Raw genomic sequence first — 15,530 nt, forward strand, 5'->3', positions numbered from 1 at the left:
TGACAATAATGTGGCGGGGACTAATTCCGGAGGAGGGATTATAAAGCTGTGCACAGTACTAGAGCCATCTTGGCGTATGATTACTTGAGAGTGTGAGTTGCCATAGTACTTGCCTCACACCCAGGTCAGCACTAGACAGAATTTTTTGCTGCATTTTCGTTGCTCGTATTACTGTCACACAGGAGCCTGAGGTTAACCCGTGCAGTGCCACACAAAGAGCGCAATAATAACCCCCCAGTCCTGCCCGGGGATATCTGCTGTGCAATTACTAAATCTACTGTTGTGCTTGTAATGACTTGTGAATAAATCTTGATGTCATGTTTTAAGAACCATTGGTGCTAATCTGGATAGTGTGCACCTTTTTCCAGAATTTACCAAAGCCTTAGGGTGAAGACACACAGAGCTACTAGTAGCAGCTACTTGTCATGGCTACTACAAAAGACAATGCTGATCATTTACTGATAATTGTCTCTATGTGTGTTTTAGCAGAGGCAATGCTCAGTATTGTCTATGACGGGGTATTTTCTGGCGTTTAGTAGCCTGGAAAAAGTAGCTGCTACTAGTAGCTCTGTGTGTCTTTACCCTTAGCCTTAAATATAGGGAGGCATGTCTGCAACTTATGATATGAGAGATAGTGAGAAGAGCAGTAGTCAGATGAAAGGAATGCAAAAGACTAGATCAGTGTTTGTGTGCCGAGATCCACCCCATGTGTACACTGACAGGCCAATGGCATGCATCCCAGTATGCACACAACCCGGGGCACAACGGCCTTTTCTCTGCTGGCTGGCAAATTCACTCTATGTATGCCATGGACCTTAGGAGAGACAAGGATCTGGGCCAGTGATGAGCCAATCATATAATGTTCTGCGTGGCATAACACAGTACAATTTTTTAGTATTTTACAAAAATAGTTGTGCAATAGACAGGTGCCACTCATTCCTACCATTAGTTCTGGTCCTGGGTTTTTCCCCTTCGTACAATATCAAGTTCTATTTCTCTTGAGATGTTGTAAACTGAATAAACCCCTAGATGTTTCTATTCTATGTACACTTATGTACCTTAGTGACCATTTACTGCTGCTACAGCTGGTGTAGTATTTGGGCAGGGGCCCATAAACTTTTAAGGTTGAAGACACACAGGGCTACTTAGTAGCAGCTACTTGTCATGGCTACCAAACCCCAGAAAATACCCTGCCATAGACAATACTGAGAATTGCCTCTGCTAAAACACATAGAGACAGTTATCAGTAAATGATCAGCATTGTCTATTTTCATAGCCGTGACAAGTGGCTGCTACTAGTAGCTCTGTGTATCTTCACCCTAAGGGTGAAGACACACAGAGCTACTAGTAGCAGCTACTTTTTAACAGCTACTAAATGCCAAAAAATACCCTGCCATAGACAATACTGACAATTGCCTCTGCTAAAACACATGTAGAGGCAATTATTAGTAAATGATCAGCATTGTCTATTTTAGTAGCCATGACAAGTAGCTGCTACTAGTAGCCCCATGTTTCTTCACCTTAAAAGTACTTTAGCCTTTGTGTCTAGCTGTCCTTTGCAGCTGGAAAGCAGGGCAGCACATTAACTGTTTACATTTGTATTCATCACATATAAAGGCACATTTGGTTGTGGTCACACAAAAATGGATGCAGTCATTGTGTGAGCTGATGCCATTGGTTTAAAAGGCACTCACTTCCAAAGACAATACTTGCACTTCCTTATAGTTGCACTTAGTGCCAATGCCTGAGGTGAAGAATATAAAGACCATCAATAAAAAATAAGAAAAACAATAAAAATAAATCTTGCATATTATCTGTATTTTGGTTGCTAGGGTCAGTCGGTTCTCATGACCAGATTGTATTTTTCACTTGCAGGCTGGAAAGAGCAGGAATAGGAATCCTAACTGACTACTCTCGGTACAAAACTGCTTTTAACCATAAGCACAAGTGAACACAAAAATGTATAAGGTACTTTGAAAAAATGATATATTATCAGACAAAGGTACAGGAGATATTGTTGCATTGTTGCTGGGATTGTATAAAACACAAAAAGTGTGACCTTCTACATACTCAATAAGCAGTGGCCCCAGTCCCAGATTGCTGAAGATTGGTGGGGCTTTGGGTGGTTCTTGTCGTGACTTGAATTGTCCTTTTTGGGATATACTGGTTCTATTTTCATGGCCATTTCTACTAAGAGCAGTGGCTGAACAATAGGGGACTCTTAGGGAAAGGGCTGCCTGATAAGGACCTGCAAAAGTCCCTTTTCAGGACTGTTCCACCAGATATGTATGTATGTATAACTTTATTTATAAAGCGCCACAAGGGTACGCAGCGCTGTACAATCTTACAGAATACAAAATTACACACAGGGAGGACAAGTGATATAATAAATAAATAAAATAAATATATATATATATATATATAAGTGCCAGGTGGTATGAGACACAGTAGGAAGGAGGTCCCTGCCCCGTAGAATTTACAATCTAAGGGGCACATTTACTAATCCACGAACGTCTGAAAAGCGTCCGAATGTGTTTTTTTCATAATGATCCGTATTTTGCGACTTTTTAGAGCGCTCAATATGAAAGTCATACTGGCTATGAAAAAGTCGCGACAATTCACGAAATTTGTAATGGCAATGAAAAAGTTGCGACAATTCACGAAAGTCATACTGGCTATGAAAAAGTCGCGACAATTCACGAAATTTGTAACGGCTATGGAAAAGTTTCGACAATGCGCGCAAGTCGTAACGGCTACGAAAAAATATGAAAAAGTCGCAAAATGTTTGTTTTCCAATCCAAATTTTTCCCATTCGGATTCGTGGATTAGTAAATCAGCCCCTAAGTGTTATATATAACCAAGATATATAGGTTTAGGCAGAAATATCAACTAACCCTTTTAACAAACTTCAGGACAGACATCTGTGCCCACTCAAGCTATCCCCTCAGCCCCTGTAACCACCATTGAAGTAGCTAGCCCATATTTGCTGGCCTGTCTATCTCTATGCATTTACTGTAAATCCTGTGCAAAGCCAAACCAATCCTTTATGCAGTTTTATTATAGGTGGGTGGATGCTGTGTGTTTGCTCCACTATGCCAAATACATTATTACAGTGAATGTATAAAATATAAATATCGTGGAAAAAATGCACAGAAGCTCGCTATCAGGCAGATTACCACTTGTACAAAAAAAAAAAGAATACTTCCGGGTAATAGGCTGAGGCTGTTTTTTCGCCTCTCCATGGTATCCGGACCCCATCTCTATCGTATCCAGTCCTCCAGTTCTTTTCTTTTCCTGCACTCGGCTTTGAACTACGGCTGCCAGCTGGGTCCAAAACGACTGGCTGTGAGATTCCCGGCATCCCCAGCGCTGGAGACTTGTACACAATCATCATGGCGTCCCAGGACGGTGGGTACCGGGTCCCCCCCCCTCCTCCCGACCCTCTCTGAGGGTATGACGGTCAGTCATCCTATTCGTGACCGAGATATAGCTCCACATACACCTTCCACTTCTACTGCCTTTCCTTCCACTCTGCACACTTCTGTACCGTGCCCACTATGGTGCTCCCGTTAGCTGCCAACTTACTGCTCTGCCCATGCCAGCCACAGGGCATGGCAACATTACCCTATATTTATTAGCCGTGCAATGCCCAGCCCTGTATCTGGCACACAAACACATATGTCTGTGCCATGTGTCCTACTGATTAGCCTTCATTACCCTATGCCAGGCTGCTCACTCCTCCTCTGTGCCACCTGCAGCACTATAGAACAGCCCCCCCCCCCCCTCTCTAGCCCCCCCTGTCTCTTTCGATCTCTCTTTCTGTCTCTTTCGATCTCTCTTTCTTTCTTTCTTTCTTTCTATCTCTCTTTCTTTCTTTCTTTCTTTCTTTCTATCTCTCTTTATCTCTCTTTCGATCTCTCTTTCTGTCTCTTTCGATCTCTCTTTCGATCTCTCTTTCTGTCTCTTTCGATCTCTCTTTCTGTCTCTTTCTATCTCTCTCTCTCTTTATCTCTCTTTCTATCTCTCTTTATCTCTCTTTCTATCTCTCTTTATCTCTCTTTCTATCTCTCTTTCTATCTCTTTCCATCATGACGTAGCGTCTCTATTTGCAGTGCCTTGCATATATGGTATGTGACTGTTCCATTGCTGCCATATATTCCTAATTTCCAGGGACTTTTTGACACTTTAACTCTGTTTATTAAAACTGACCAACCGCACAAAAGCATTTCTATTATAGTCTGACCTGAGATTAGTTCTCGGCATCTATTCTCACTCTGTTTAAAGTGATACTGACACTAAAAAATGACTCCTCAAAATATGAATGTACATAAAAAGTTGCCTAAAGGTCATGTTGATTGATTTTCACTGAGAGATTTGCTTTTGTAAATAATTGTTACTTGAAGTTCCTAAACCTGACTGTTTTTCCAACCTGACTGTCCCTTCTCAGCCTGTCAGTTACAGCTTCTAATGCTAACGGCCTCCTGCTGCACAAATATGGCAGCCCCCTTATAGGGGATCAGACGGGTAATATAAAAGCATTGGGCAAATACTTTTATGGCAAAAATGAAGGTCATGCAAAGACAATGTTATGACAGATGTAAAAAAAAAAAGTTTAATTTCTGGTGTCAGTATCTCTTTAATATAGATATTTGGGAAAAGGGGATCTTATGACAGAGCCCTGCATTTTTGTGCACTGCCTGACCCTTATTTTACCCATTACCTCCCCTCACACAGATAAGAGATGATTTATAAGTGAAATTGACTGTAATGCAGTTTACAAAGTGCAAGTTGCCATGTTTTTGTTTTTTTTTATCCACAATGCAGTGTTTTCTGCCACCTCAGGGGTTTCCCTGTGTCTTTAGGCACACTGGAAATGATTTGGGAAAGGAGGCGGGATTGAAGTAGTGGTGCCAAGCACAACTATGCTGAAGTGGCTTTAGAGACAAGTACCTGGTGTATATTCGCGTGCTGACTGCAACAGACTTTTTGTAACTGCACCTGCAGTTGTAAATGAATCCTATGGGGTCATGTTATAGCGGGTGGATTGCCGGAAAGGAGGTGGGAGAAGTTAATTTGAAACAGAGTAAAATGCTCTACCAGACCCGATGCTACTAGCACCCATATCTCCTTACAGTACCTGCGTTATTCTTTATTACAGGACCTTATGAAATTGTTTAAACCATTAAAAGATGCAAATGTTACAAATGCTCCCTGGATTGCTTAGGGCAATGACACACACAGCTACTTGTTGCCAACTACTTGTCCCGGCTACTAAATAGTACTCATAATTGCTACTACATTTCTCACTATGGTAGGGTATTTTCTGGCATTTTGTAGTCACTACAAGTAGCTCCATGTGTCATAGGCCTTTGGTTACTGGGAAATCCCAGCAGCCTGGGTAACAGGCTTGATGTTAGGCTTATAGTGTGGTAGTTGTGGCATGTTGTGCATTTCTCAAATGATGCAATGCTAATGCCCCCTGGAAATTGGGGCAGGTTGATATAGACAGCCATGGCTTTTATGAATCTAAATCGATGATCTCAGAATCAGATGCAATTCATTTGTTTATTTGTCATATTTATTTGCCTACTTGTTTGTAAAACTACTGATATCGTTAAAGAAATAGTAACACCAAAAAATGAAAGTCTATCAAAGTAATGCAAATGTTATATACTGTCTTTCTGCACTGGTACAAGTTGTGTGTTTATATAAGCAAAGCTGCCGTGTAAGTAAGGGGGTAGCTGTTCAAATTGAACTTGGGCTATATGTAACAGGTTGCATAGCTGATAACCGATAAGCATTTTAAAACACCATTGTATTTTACAGATTGTAAGCTGCTATGTAACCTGTACCTTTTCTCCTTTTTCCAGCTTGAATGGCTGCCCTAATTGCTACACAGCAGGTTATTTATATAATCTATAGAAGTCTTTCTGAAGCCAACACATAACATTTACCAGTGCAGGGCAACTGTACATTATATTTTACTTACTTTAAAACATTTCTATTTTTAGGTGTTACTGTTACTTTAATGTAATGCCACACTGTGTGTCTGTGTGTGTGCATGCTAACTTTGGATGTTCCCCAGTAAGATCATCTCATCTGGCAACAGATATGTCATAGCTCCTGCCAATTGTACATAGTTCACCTAGAGCTTTTCTCATATATGCTATTCACTTATCCCACAGCCTGATAATATATTCATATAATGAATCAGGGAATAGTTTGAGTTAGGTTAAGAAATATTTCTGGCTCCCTCCCCCATAGATAGAGTGGGTATGCTATTTAACTTACTGCTTCTACCCCTGCTGGGAGATGAAATGACTTACCTAAGGTCACAAATAGTTGATATGGGAAAGGAGCCAGGCTTTCCCAGTGTCTGGCCCTCCCTAAAATGCATCATGAGATATTTACTGGTACCTAGCCAAGTCATGACTTTCATCTTTTTCTAATCGGCAAGGTAATTTGCTTTTCTGCCCTAGCAATGAAAGTATGTGTTAGCAGAAATGGCTGGTTAAATTGTATTATTTCATCTGTTACAAGCTGTTGTGTCCACTTCCCCTGCTTATCGTCTCTGAATGTCATTGTGTACACAATCAATCTTTAAGGGTGAAGACACACAGAGCTACTAGTAGCCGCTACTTGTCACAGCTACTAAAACTAAACTAAAACTGATAAATGTCTCTACGTTTTTTTCAGCATTCAGGCGATTCTGAGTATTGTCTATGGCAGGGTATTTTCTGGTGTTTAGTAGCCATGACAAGTAGCTGCTACTAGTAGCTCCATGTGTCTTCACCCACAGGGCAATCATCACTTCTACTGTGTGTGGTAAAAAGCCTATGCAGCGTATGTTGTTTTGCTGATGCGTTTTTGTAGCCTTTGTGGAATGATCTGCTTTATTTGTCCCTAATGTTTTTTGCCCCCTCCCTTCCCCCAGAAGTGGAAGAGCTGGGTATGGAGACAGATGGACGAAAATCACAGCAGAGCAGCACAGACGCTGAAGACGGCAGCTCTCAGGCATCAGACAGCGGTTTAGTGCCACAGGAGGCAGATGGCTCTGTTAGCAATGGAGGGGACTCTGAGGCACCCAAAGAATATGTAGAATTTAAGGTTATTTGGAACAAGAATAAATATGATGTTAAGCTCCCACTGGATACCACAGGAGCAAGCCTTAAACAGAAAATTCACTCTCTTACAGGTACCCAAATTTTTTTTTTTTTTTGTTTAATGTAAATTATTGAGGTCAAACACTCCTTGATGAACTTGAATCTTATTGTAGAAAATATCTTTTCTCTTATTGTGATTTAGTGCACACATGCATGTCCCCTGCTAGTTAGACCTGGGCCAACACAGAAGAGCACCCAAGCCCTGCCTTCTCCCACCCAACCCGCCGCCACTCTCAGCTTTTATTTCAGCTCATCCCACCACCCGCTCGGCAACTCTTCCTTTTTCTGATGCAACTCCTGTGTTGCTGCATCCCAATATGAAACTAAGCACAGGGTAGGAGTTTGGCAGCAGAGCTCTGTGCCAAATAGAGCCCCCCTCCACGGTGGCACCTATGCCTCTTCTGCCTAATTCTAGTTCTGGCTCTTCTTCTTCTACCTTGAAAGAAGGTAGAAACATCTAAATGAAGGGCATGCTATCTTTGATGACCCCCTTTTCAGGTGGTGCTTTTTCTTTATTTTTATATTGTTGTATACATGATAATAGGAACTGCAATATTGTTTCCTAGAATGAAAAGCAAACCTTACTAGTTGCCACTAATGCTTCTGAAGTTTATGTAGAACCAAGCGGTATGGCAGCTATTATAGGAAAGTAAACTCTTCTCATAACATCACAGAAAACACCTGAAATGCCGGTTTCACCTATTTACACTGTTCACAATATACACAGTGGGAGACGGGGGATGGATTTGGGCATTTCTGCCATGTTTTTAAACATTGCAGGCAAGAGGACTAAGACTGGTCCCAAATCCCCCTGAATGTATATTTATAAACTGGTGGTCATTTATCTAATCATAAATATATGACGTATTTAATTCTTGTTCTCTTTCTGTTTTTCCAGGTCTTCCACCAGCTATGCAGAAAGTAATGTTTAAGGGGCTTCTTCCCGAGGATAAAACACTACGGGAAATTAAAGTCACAAACGGGGCAAAAGTCATGGTTGTAGGTTCTACGATCAATGACGTGCTGGCCGTTACCACCCCAAAAGAAACGATCCAGCAAGAGGTAAAAGAAGAGGAAAACAAGAAAGAGCCACTGTGCAGACAGAAGGTAAGTGCCAAGTCCCCCTAAATGCTTTTCTATAGCATTATAGTCAGCACCCTATGTGGGTAGCAAAAAATGTTGATGAGTAAATATGTGTGGTCCTTCTTATAAATATAAGTGTGTATATAATGAAAAACATTTCTGTGCACATTAGATTGTGTGTGTGTGTGTGTATAACAGACGCATTCCTCCACTTTGGTAGATTGCTGTGTAAATTTTAAAATATAAACAGTAATAGCCTTAGTAGTGTCTTAGTGTATCAGTACAGGTATGGGAGCTGTTATACAGAATGCTTTGGACTTGGGGTTTTCTGGATAATGGATCTTACTGTAATTACTTCTATGAGGATTAATTACATTTTAGTTGGGATCAAGTACAAGGAACTCTTTTGTTATTACACAGAAAAAGAAAATTATTCTTAAAAATCAGAATTATTTATTTAAAATGGAGTCTACTGGAGATGGCCATCCTGTAATGTACAGCTTTCTGGATTGCGTTTTTCCGGATAATGGATCCCATACCTGTATAATAAGGATTGTTCTGTATTTCCTGCTCCACTGATTGGTGTTATCTCGATTGTTTCAGCAACACAGAAAAGTGCTAGACAAAGGCAAACCAGATGACGTGATGCAGTCACTGAAAGGGGTGCAGGTATGGGCCAGAGAATTCATGTTAAAGGAAACATAAAACAAATATACTTTACTCTGCATACGAAAGAGCATCCTGTCTGTCTGTCAGGGCTAAAGATTACTGTTGCCAATTTCTTATCTTGGTGCACAAATGGGGCACCTGCTACCCTCTCTCATGAAATTCTCAAACTTTAATACCTCAGTTTTGGAGGTAAGCAAGCTACTTGCCATACACAGACTGATCCTGAATTGGACCCTAGGGCCAATGATCAAATTATCCATTTTGACCTACAGGGAGCCATTGGATGAGGGCTTTGTGAGCATGCTGATGCACTCCTTGTCCAATGGAATTTTCAAACCCATCTGATTGATATCTAGCAATTTAGGCCAGATATCTGTCAGGCAGGTCTGTGCACCCCATACATGGGCAGATAAGCTGGTGGCTTGGTCTGAAGGGCCTGAATTGGCTTTTTCTGTAGTTAGGGGGGTCCTATGAAGGACCTTAAACTTTTGCCTAATGCCCATCTCCAGTCTGTTGGGAAAAGTACTATTTTCCAACACTAATTTTTGTATTCTAAGTAGAAAACTCTTAAACTCCATTTTGAAGATATGAGAAATGAAAGCAATGATATGTCGGGGGTGGTTACCCTGTGGCCATTGGTAATACACTGCTCCCCTATTAGACATCTCTGCCTAGTGGTTGCAGTAATGAATGAATGAATGACTTATTTATTGTAGGAGAGGCTCCCAACAACACCTATATCTGGTATGTACAACAAGTCTGGAGGGAAGGTTAGACTGACATTTAAACTGGAGCAGGATCAACTGTGGATCGGTACAAAGGGTACGTTTTTCCATATTAATGTACAAGAGACCTGTCTGCGTAAAGGTTTCTATGGCAGACAATGTATGGTACTGCACAGCTTAGCATTTATTGTTGTGGTCACTTAACTACTTATATCATTTTTCAGAGAGGACGGAGAAAATACCCATGGCTTCCATTAAAAATGTGGTCTCAGAACCAATTGAAGAACATGACGACTATCACATGATGGTAAGGGTGCTCACTTTCTTTGGGCAGTGCAGAGCAGTCTTGTAAATTGGGAAGTATCAATACAGATTGAAGCTAACCATATACTTTGAGAGACATCTATTTGGTAAGGTTGCCAAACAAGTGTGCCCTTGCCAGGCCCAAAATTGGATCACACGGAGGGCCATGTAGTCCTGGTAAAAAGGCCTAGATTATATACAGCAGAACAACAATTGGGTATCATCTTGAAGGCTATTGTAGCTTCCTCCATGGTCCAACAAGCTGCCCATGCAGGAGTGGCCTGATTGGCAAACTGTACCCTCAAAGATTGAGTCAGTTTTGAACCCCGCCCCATATATTTTAAAGTCTAAGTAGTGCCTAGGGAAGATTATGGCTAGTACTCAAGGAATGGAGACCAGTTTATGAACCCATGGCAACCAATTGTTTTAGTTGCAGTCCTGGTGCAGTTTGGTATTTTTTAATGAATCCTTCATCAGGCAAAGGGTCGTTTTGGCAGCATTGCATTCCCCATATGACCTATCCTAGCATATGCATAATAATGCCTTTTGGGATGCAGAGGACTGGAAAAAGTTAAATTATCTTATACTCTGTCTTCCTTTAGATACTATATTTTGCAATATTAAACACTGTCAGATATGCTTTATAACATGCAAGAAAAATTCCCATGAGCTAGCATAATTGTAGAAAACTGGAAAGACAGAAAACACTACCAGAAAGACAAGCAGGAACTGTAACTGGATGTTGAGGAAGACAAAAGCAGCAGTGTCCAGAGAGAGCCCATAGCAATGTGAAACAGATCCTCCTCTGTTGGATTCATTAGTGAACAAATATTTAGCTCAGTTGCCTTTGCTTTGCCTTGTGTTCCTGGTGAGAGCGGAACATTGGTTTCCCTATGATACTTACGAAAAAATAAGAACTCGTGCACATTGGTGCTTTACTTATGATTTCCACTGGCCAATCCCCTGGGAGTTATGTGATCATGTGCACACTGATCTGAGCACGAGTCTTGGAGAGAGCTGCAACACTGATCTCCTTCAAGAATTGTACTCTGCGCATCCTTTTCCAAGGTCACGATTACATTGTGGGAAATTCACACATGGAATGTGACTGACAGTGACATAAAAATCAAATTGTATGCAGATTTAGTTGGATAGTTGTGTTAGCAACCCCTCCTTCTGCTTGAAGCGAATATTTACTGTTAAAGGAGAAGGAACAGTATAATCACTGGCAGGTCCCCCCCGAGTGAATATAAAGGAATACTGTTGGAGTGATATCGCCCCCCTGCCAGCAGCAGAACAATGAGAAGGGAGCAAATCAGAATAGCACTCAATAGTAAGAAATCCAAGTCCGGCTTGGGACTCCTCCAGTTACATGAGTAGGAGAAACAATAGGTTACCCAAAAGCAGATCTAATGTGTAGGGCTGGCTCTTTAAAAAGGAAAGCTCAGACTCAGGCACAATGCACTGAGATGGCACCTACACACCAATATTACGAATAAAGTGTTAAATTGTAGAGTGAATTATTTGATATGTAAACAGTGTAATTTAGAAATAAAAAGTACACCATAAAAATCGTGACAGAATCCCCTTTAATTATTATCATATACCTGATACACAGGGCCAGGCCTCCTGTTCACCATAAACTGCACCAGCCCAAGTTATTTCTGTAGAAGTGCCTCATCCCTCCTCTTAGACTACTTCAGTCTTCTCTTCTTTCTGGTCCGGGCAGGTAAATGCGCAGTAGAGTGAAAACTGAACTGAGATGTTCTGCTCTCTTATGCGCATGTACCTGTCTGGGCCCAGAGATAATATGTAGAAAAGGAAGATCACACTGAATGAGATACTACAGAAATACCTTTTTATTTTACTATAAGGTTTATTTGGAAAAACAAAGTTTTAGCAAAATCCTAAAAATAGAGTCACAAACATCACAGTATCCTCAAATGATCTGGAACAGTGATTTTCTATTTCTAGTTCTGCTTTAATCATTAAAATTTTGTCTTTTACCTTCCTATCAAAAGGCAACAGTCAGGATCTGATCGTTAACCCAAATACAGACCCTAAACCAGTGGTTCTCGAACTCTGGGTCGGGACCCCTATGGGGGTCGAACAACCCTTTCACAGGGGCCGCCTAAGACCATCGGAACACACATATTCCCTATGGTCTTAGGAATAATTTTATGGTTGGGGGTCACCACAACATAAGGAACTAGGAAGGTTGAGAACCACCGCCCTAAACCCATGTATTCCTGGCCCAGTGAGATTTCCTAACCTGGCCCATAGATAAACATTTGGGATTTGCTAGAACACAGCAAAGAACTGTCATTTTTGTTTTATGTGCTTTTATATACTTACTTTCTTTTAAAATGAAAGAAAAGCCTTAAAAGAGCAATTCAGTGTAAAAATGAAACTGGGTAAAATAGATTGCGCAAAATAAAAAACGTCACTGTAGAAGGCAATGGTTGCTGGGAAAATCAAGGCAGATATTTGGATGGCAATTTTGCAAAGAGCTGAAGGATTTCAGTGCAATAAACCTAGCAGTAATATTGGGGCATTATAACTTTTTACATATTGTGAGTTATATAGTTTGCTGGTTTGGCTTTAGCTCTCCTTTAAGCCTTGTGCTGCTGCTGATTTGATTATAGGAATATGAAACACCCTAATAATGACCTGTTTTTCTCAATCTTTGGCAGGCTTTCCAGCTGGGTCCTACTGAAGCATCTTACTATTGGGTTTACTGGGTCCCCTCGCAATACGTGGATGCCATCAAGGACACAGTGCTGGGGAAATGGCAGTATTTTTGAAGTTATGTTCACCTCTGGCATAGGACACGAAATGCTGGGAGTAACCACATACAGTCACCTACTCTCCCCATCCCACACCCGGACACCCCTTTTCCTCCCGCCATGATAACCCACTGACCCTCGGTCCACAGAAACTCCCAAACCTGGAACTTAACCCATTTCAAAGTATCCTGTGGGTCAAGGAAAGGCCATATTGTTGGAGCCAGAGGTGAACACTCACTGCTAGTTTACATTTTTAACTTTTACAAGTTGCAGGCACACTGCTGCAGCTGCTTCAGCCATATATCCAAGTGAATCAAGCAAAAATCCTCTTTTTATTACCCTTTAGCTGCCAGAGACACCAACAGAACTCCCTCTCAATTGATCCCTCACAGTGGCAGCAGAAGGTTCCACTCTCCTGAGGCTTCGGCCGGAATCACAGGATGGAGCCGCACAGGGCTCAATAAATGCTCTAAGCAAACAGGCCACATTACCAGCCCATGCCGATAAACCCCAGCTTCCTTTCTTGCTCTCTATATTATTAGTTGGTTGTTTTTTTTTTAATTATTTTAACTTAAGATGACAACAAAGCAAGTTCTTTATTGATTTATCTTTATACCAAGATGTCCACCGCTGAATCCTTGGAGGGAAGATACCCTGCATTTTTCAGTTGATAATTGGATTTTTTTCAGTTTAATATTAAACTGGTGCAGACAGTGCCACGCCATATATACATGTTGTTCCTTTGCAGGGTGTGATTGTTTGCGAAAATCTTGTAGTCATGCACTATATGGAAAAAAGCATGTGGACTCCCATCTAATTATTGTAATTGGTTATTTAAGCCATACCCAACAATGCCAGCACTATATCATACAGTGACATCCTTCCATGATTCCTGCGGTGCTGTAACAGTTTGGGGAATTTTGCAGCATGATAATGCCCCCATGCACAAAGTAGGGTCCATACAAAATGAGTTTCCTGAGATGAGAATGGAAGAACCTGATTGGCCTGCACAGGGCCCTGACCTCAACCCAACTGTGAGATGAATTGGAACACATGGGTTCATATAGTCAGTGCTCAAACTTTCCTGTATGAGGTGAAGCAAACCCCAACAACAATGTTCCATCATCTAGCCGTCCCAGAAGGGAACAGGATAAAGGCAGCTGAGAAAGGCCCAACTTCATATTAATACCCTCAATTGTAAGTGGAGATGTTGGACAGGTCCACATACTTTTTACCATACAGTGTATCTGAAATTTTGACCCCCATTCCTGGCTGAGGATGGTGGTATTTTCCCTATTTATTAGTAGGACTATTTGCTATTGGAATAAGAGGTTATGGCTTACTAACCAGGCAAGCAAATCCTTCATGGGACGTGCCTAATGGAAAAGGTCACTTTAGATACCAACAGAACAACACTTCTCATGATCAGAAATTGGATGTGTTGTTTTTCTAGAGAATGCCTAGAGTTAGTTATTGTGATGGTTAAATGCGAACATGCTGAGTAGGAATGTTCTGGGCACTTTAAGAAGCAATATGCCACACATGAATGATAGCAGCATTTACATATCCAGTATGTGTTGGGTTTATATACCCACCCCTGAGTGCCAAATAGAATAGCTGGGAATGCCCAAACTGATCTTATTAATTGGCCAACCATGGGACAGCTGTCAAGCAGTGATTTAGTTTCATTGCTTTTGATGGCACTGTACCTGGGAATTATCCTGCTCAACTGTGCCTACTACAGGGGAATACCTTTGCTGGCTTAGATATATGGTATCTCTCTGAACAAGCTATTGGGCAATGAAGAAGTTGCTCCCAGTATGTAGTCGCATTCATAGGAGAACAACAAATGAATGGCACAGTGGTTGTTGTATTGAATAAAGTTGGACATACACGGTATTATCTGCTCACTTGGCAGGATTGCCAGACAAGCGGATCTTCTCCCTATATGCCCACCTAAGGTCTAGGGCCAAACAATCAAATTACAGTCATGGGCATAGGTGCTGTTGGTGAACCAATGTGGTCCCCGATCCGACAGAAAGTCAAACCTGCCTAATTGGTGTCTGTCGGGTAGGCCCGTTGGGGGTGCCCATACATAGCAGCTTAATTGCTCAGTCGGCATCTGAAATCTGCCCGTGTATGGCCACCTTTAGAGTCAGACTGAAATAGCTTTCTTGCAGCCATGTGAATGAGGGCATCATGGAGCTTACTAACATAGGAGCTAAGTGTCATAGACTCAGCAATTGGCTTTGATCAGATGAGAATTTGCTATGAATAACTGCCCTGGGTGAGAATGTTATATGTGCTAGCGAATGAGCTCCCATAAAGCCCTTAGGGAAGTGCTCTGCCCGTAAGCACTAAATTGTAAAAGGCAAAGCCCATAACCTTGTAACATTTACCAGCATACAGTATATTAAGGTTATCCACAACTGAAAAAAGGCATTGAAATGTGTTTGTTTTGTAGGCCAGGGGACGCAGGATCCCTTGCACAGGATATTGTGTGAGCAGGGTAAAACTGTGTCCCCCATGTTGCACCCATGGCATCTTCTATTTCCCTTTCCTTAATTCCCAGTCCTTTATAGGAAGTAAATATTAGGCAATCCAATGGGCAGCGTTTAGATCTTCTTGCCTAGAGTTCCCAGCTCCTGTACTCCAGACATGCTAGGAGTTGTGGTTCTGTAGAGCAGGACTAAGACTACTGCCCCACGGAGAGATTAGGTAAATTCATGCAACTTGGGAAAACTGAAGGGAAGTGTAGGCCTTTGTTTCAGGGATTCCCTTTATTGCCAGTGGGAAGGCTT

At 41.5% G+C, this 15,530-nt stretch overlaps 1 protein-coding gene across 2 annotated transcripts; it reads left to right on the top strand.

Moving 5' to 3' along the window:
• The first annotated feature begins 3,239 nt into the window (after positions 1 to 3,239).
• ubfd1 (ubiquitin family domain containing 1) lies at positions 3,240 to 15,009 on the top strand. Of its 2 annotated transcripts, none has more exons than XM_012970101.3 (7): positions 3,240 to 3,459; positions 6,935 to 7,195; positions 8,062 to 8,270; positions 8,850 to 8,915; positions 9,632 to 9,737; positions 9,865 to 9,947; positions 12,637 to 15,009. In XM_012970101.3, exons 2-7 carry the CDS (start codon positions 6,952 to 6,954, stop codon positions 12,745 to 12,747), a joined length of 819 nt encoding a protein of 272 aa, XP_012825555.1. In that variant the 5' UTR covers positions 3,240 to 3,459; positions 6,935 to 6,951; the 3' UTR covers positions 12,748 to 15,009. The 2 variants fall into 2 exon arrangements, with proteins under 2 accessions (XP_012825555.1, NP_001120489.1); NM_001127017.1 differs by having other exon boundaries at positions 3,269 to 3,408; positions 12,637 to 13,455.
• The last annotated feature ends 521 nt before the right edge of the window (positions 15,010 to 15,530 follow it).

Source organism: Xenopus tropicalis, chromosome 9, assembly GCF_000004195.4.
Source record: "Xenopus tropicalis strain Nigerian chromosome 9, UCB_Xtro_10.0, whole genome shotgun sequence".
Classification (NCBI taxonomy): Eukaryota; Metazoa; Chordata; class Amphibia; order Anura; family Pipidae; genus Xenopus; species Xenopus tropicalis.

Bases quoted from the DNA above. Each gene is read 5' to 3' on its own strand.
- ubfd1 (NM_001127017.1), top strand. The intron at 7,196-8,061 runs GTACCCAAATTT...CTGTTTTTCCAG, and splicing joins GAAAATTCACTCTCTTACAG to GTCTTCCACCAGCTATGCAG. The intron at 8,271-8,849 runs GTAAGTGCCAAG...CGATTGTTTCAG, and splicing joins AGCCACTGTGCAGACAGAAG to CAACACAGAAAAGTGCTAGA.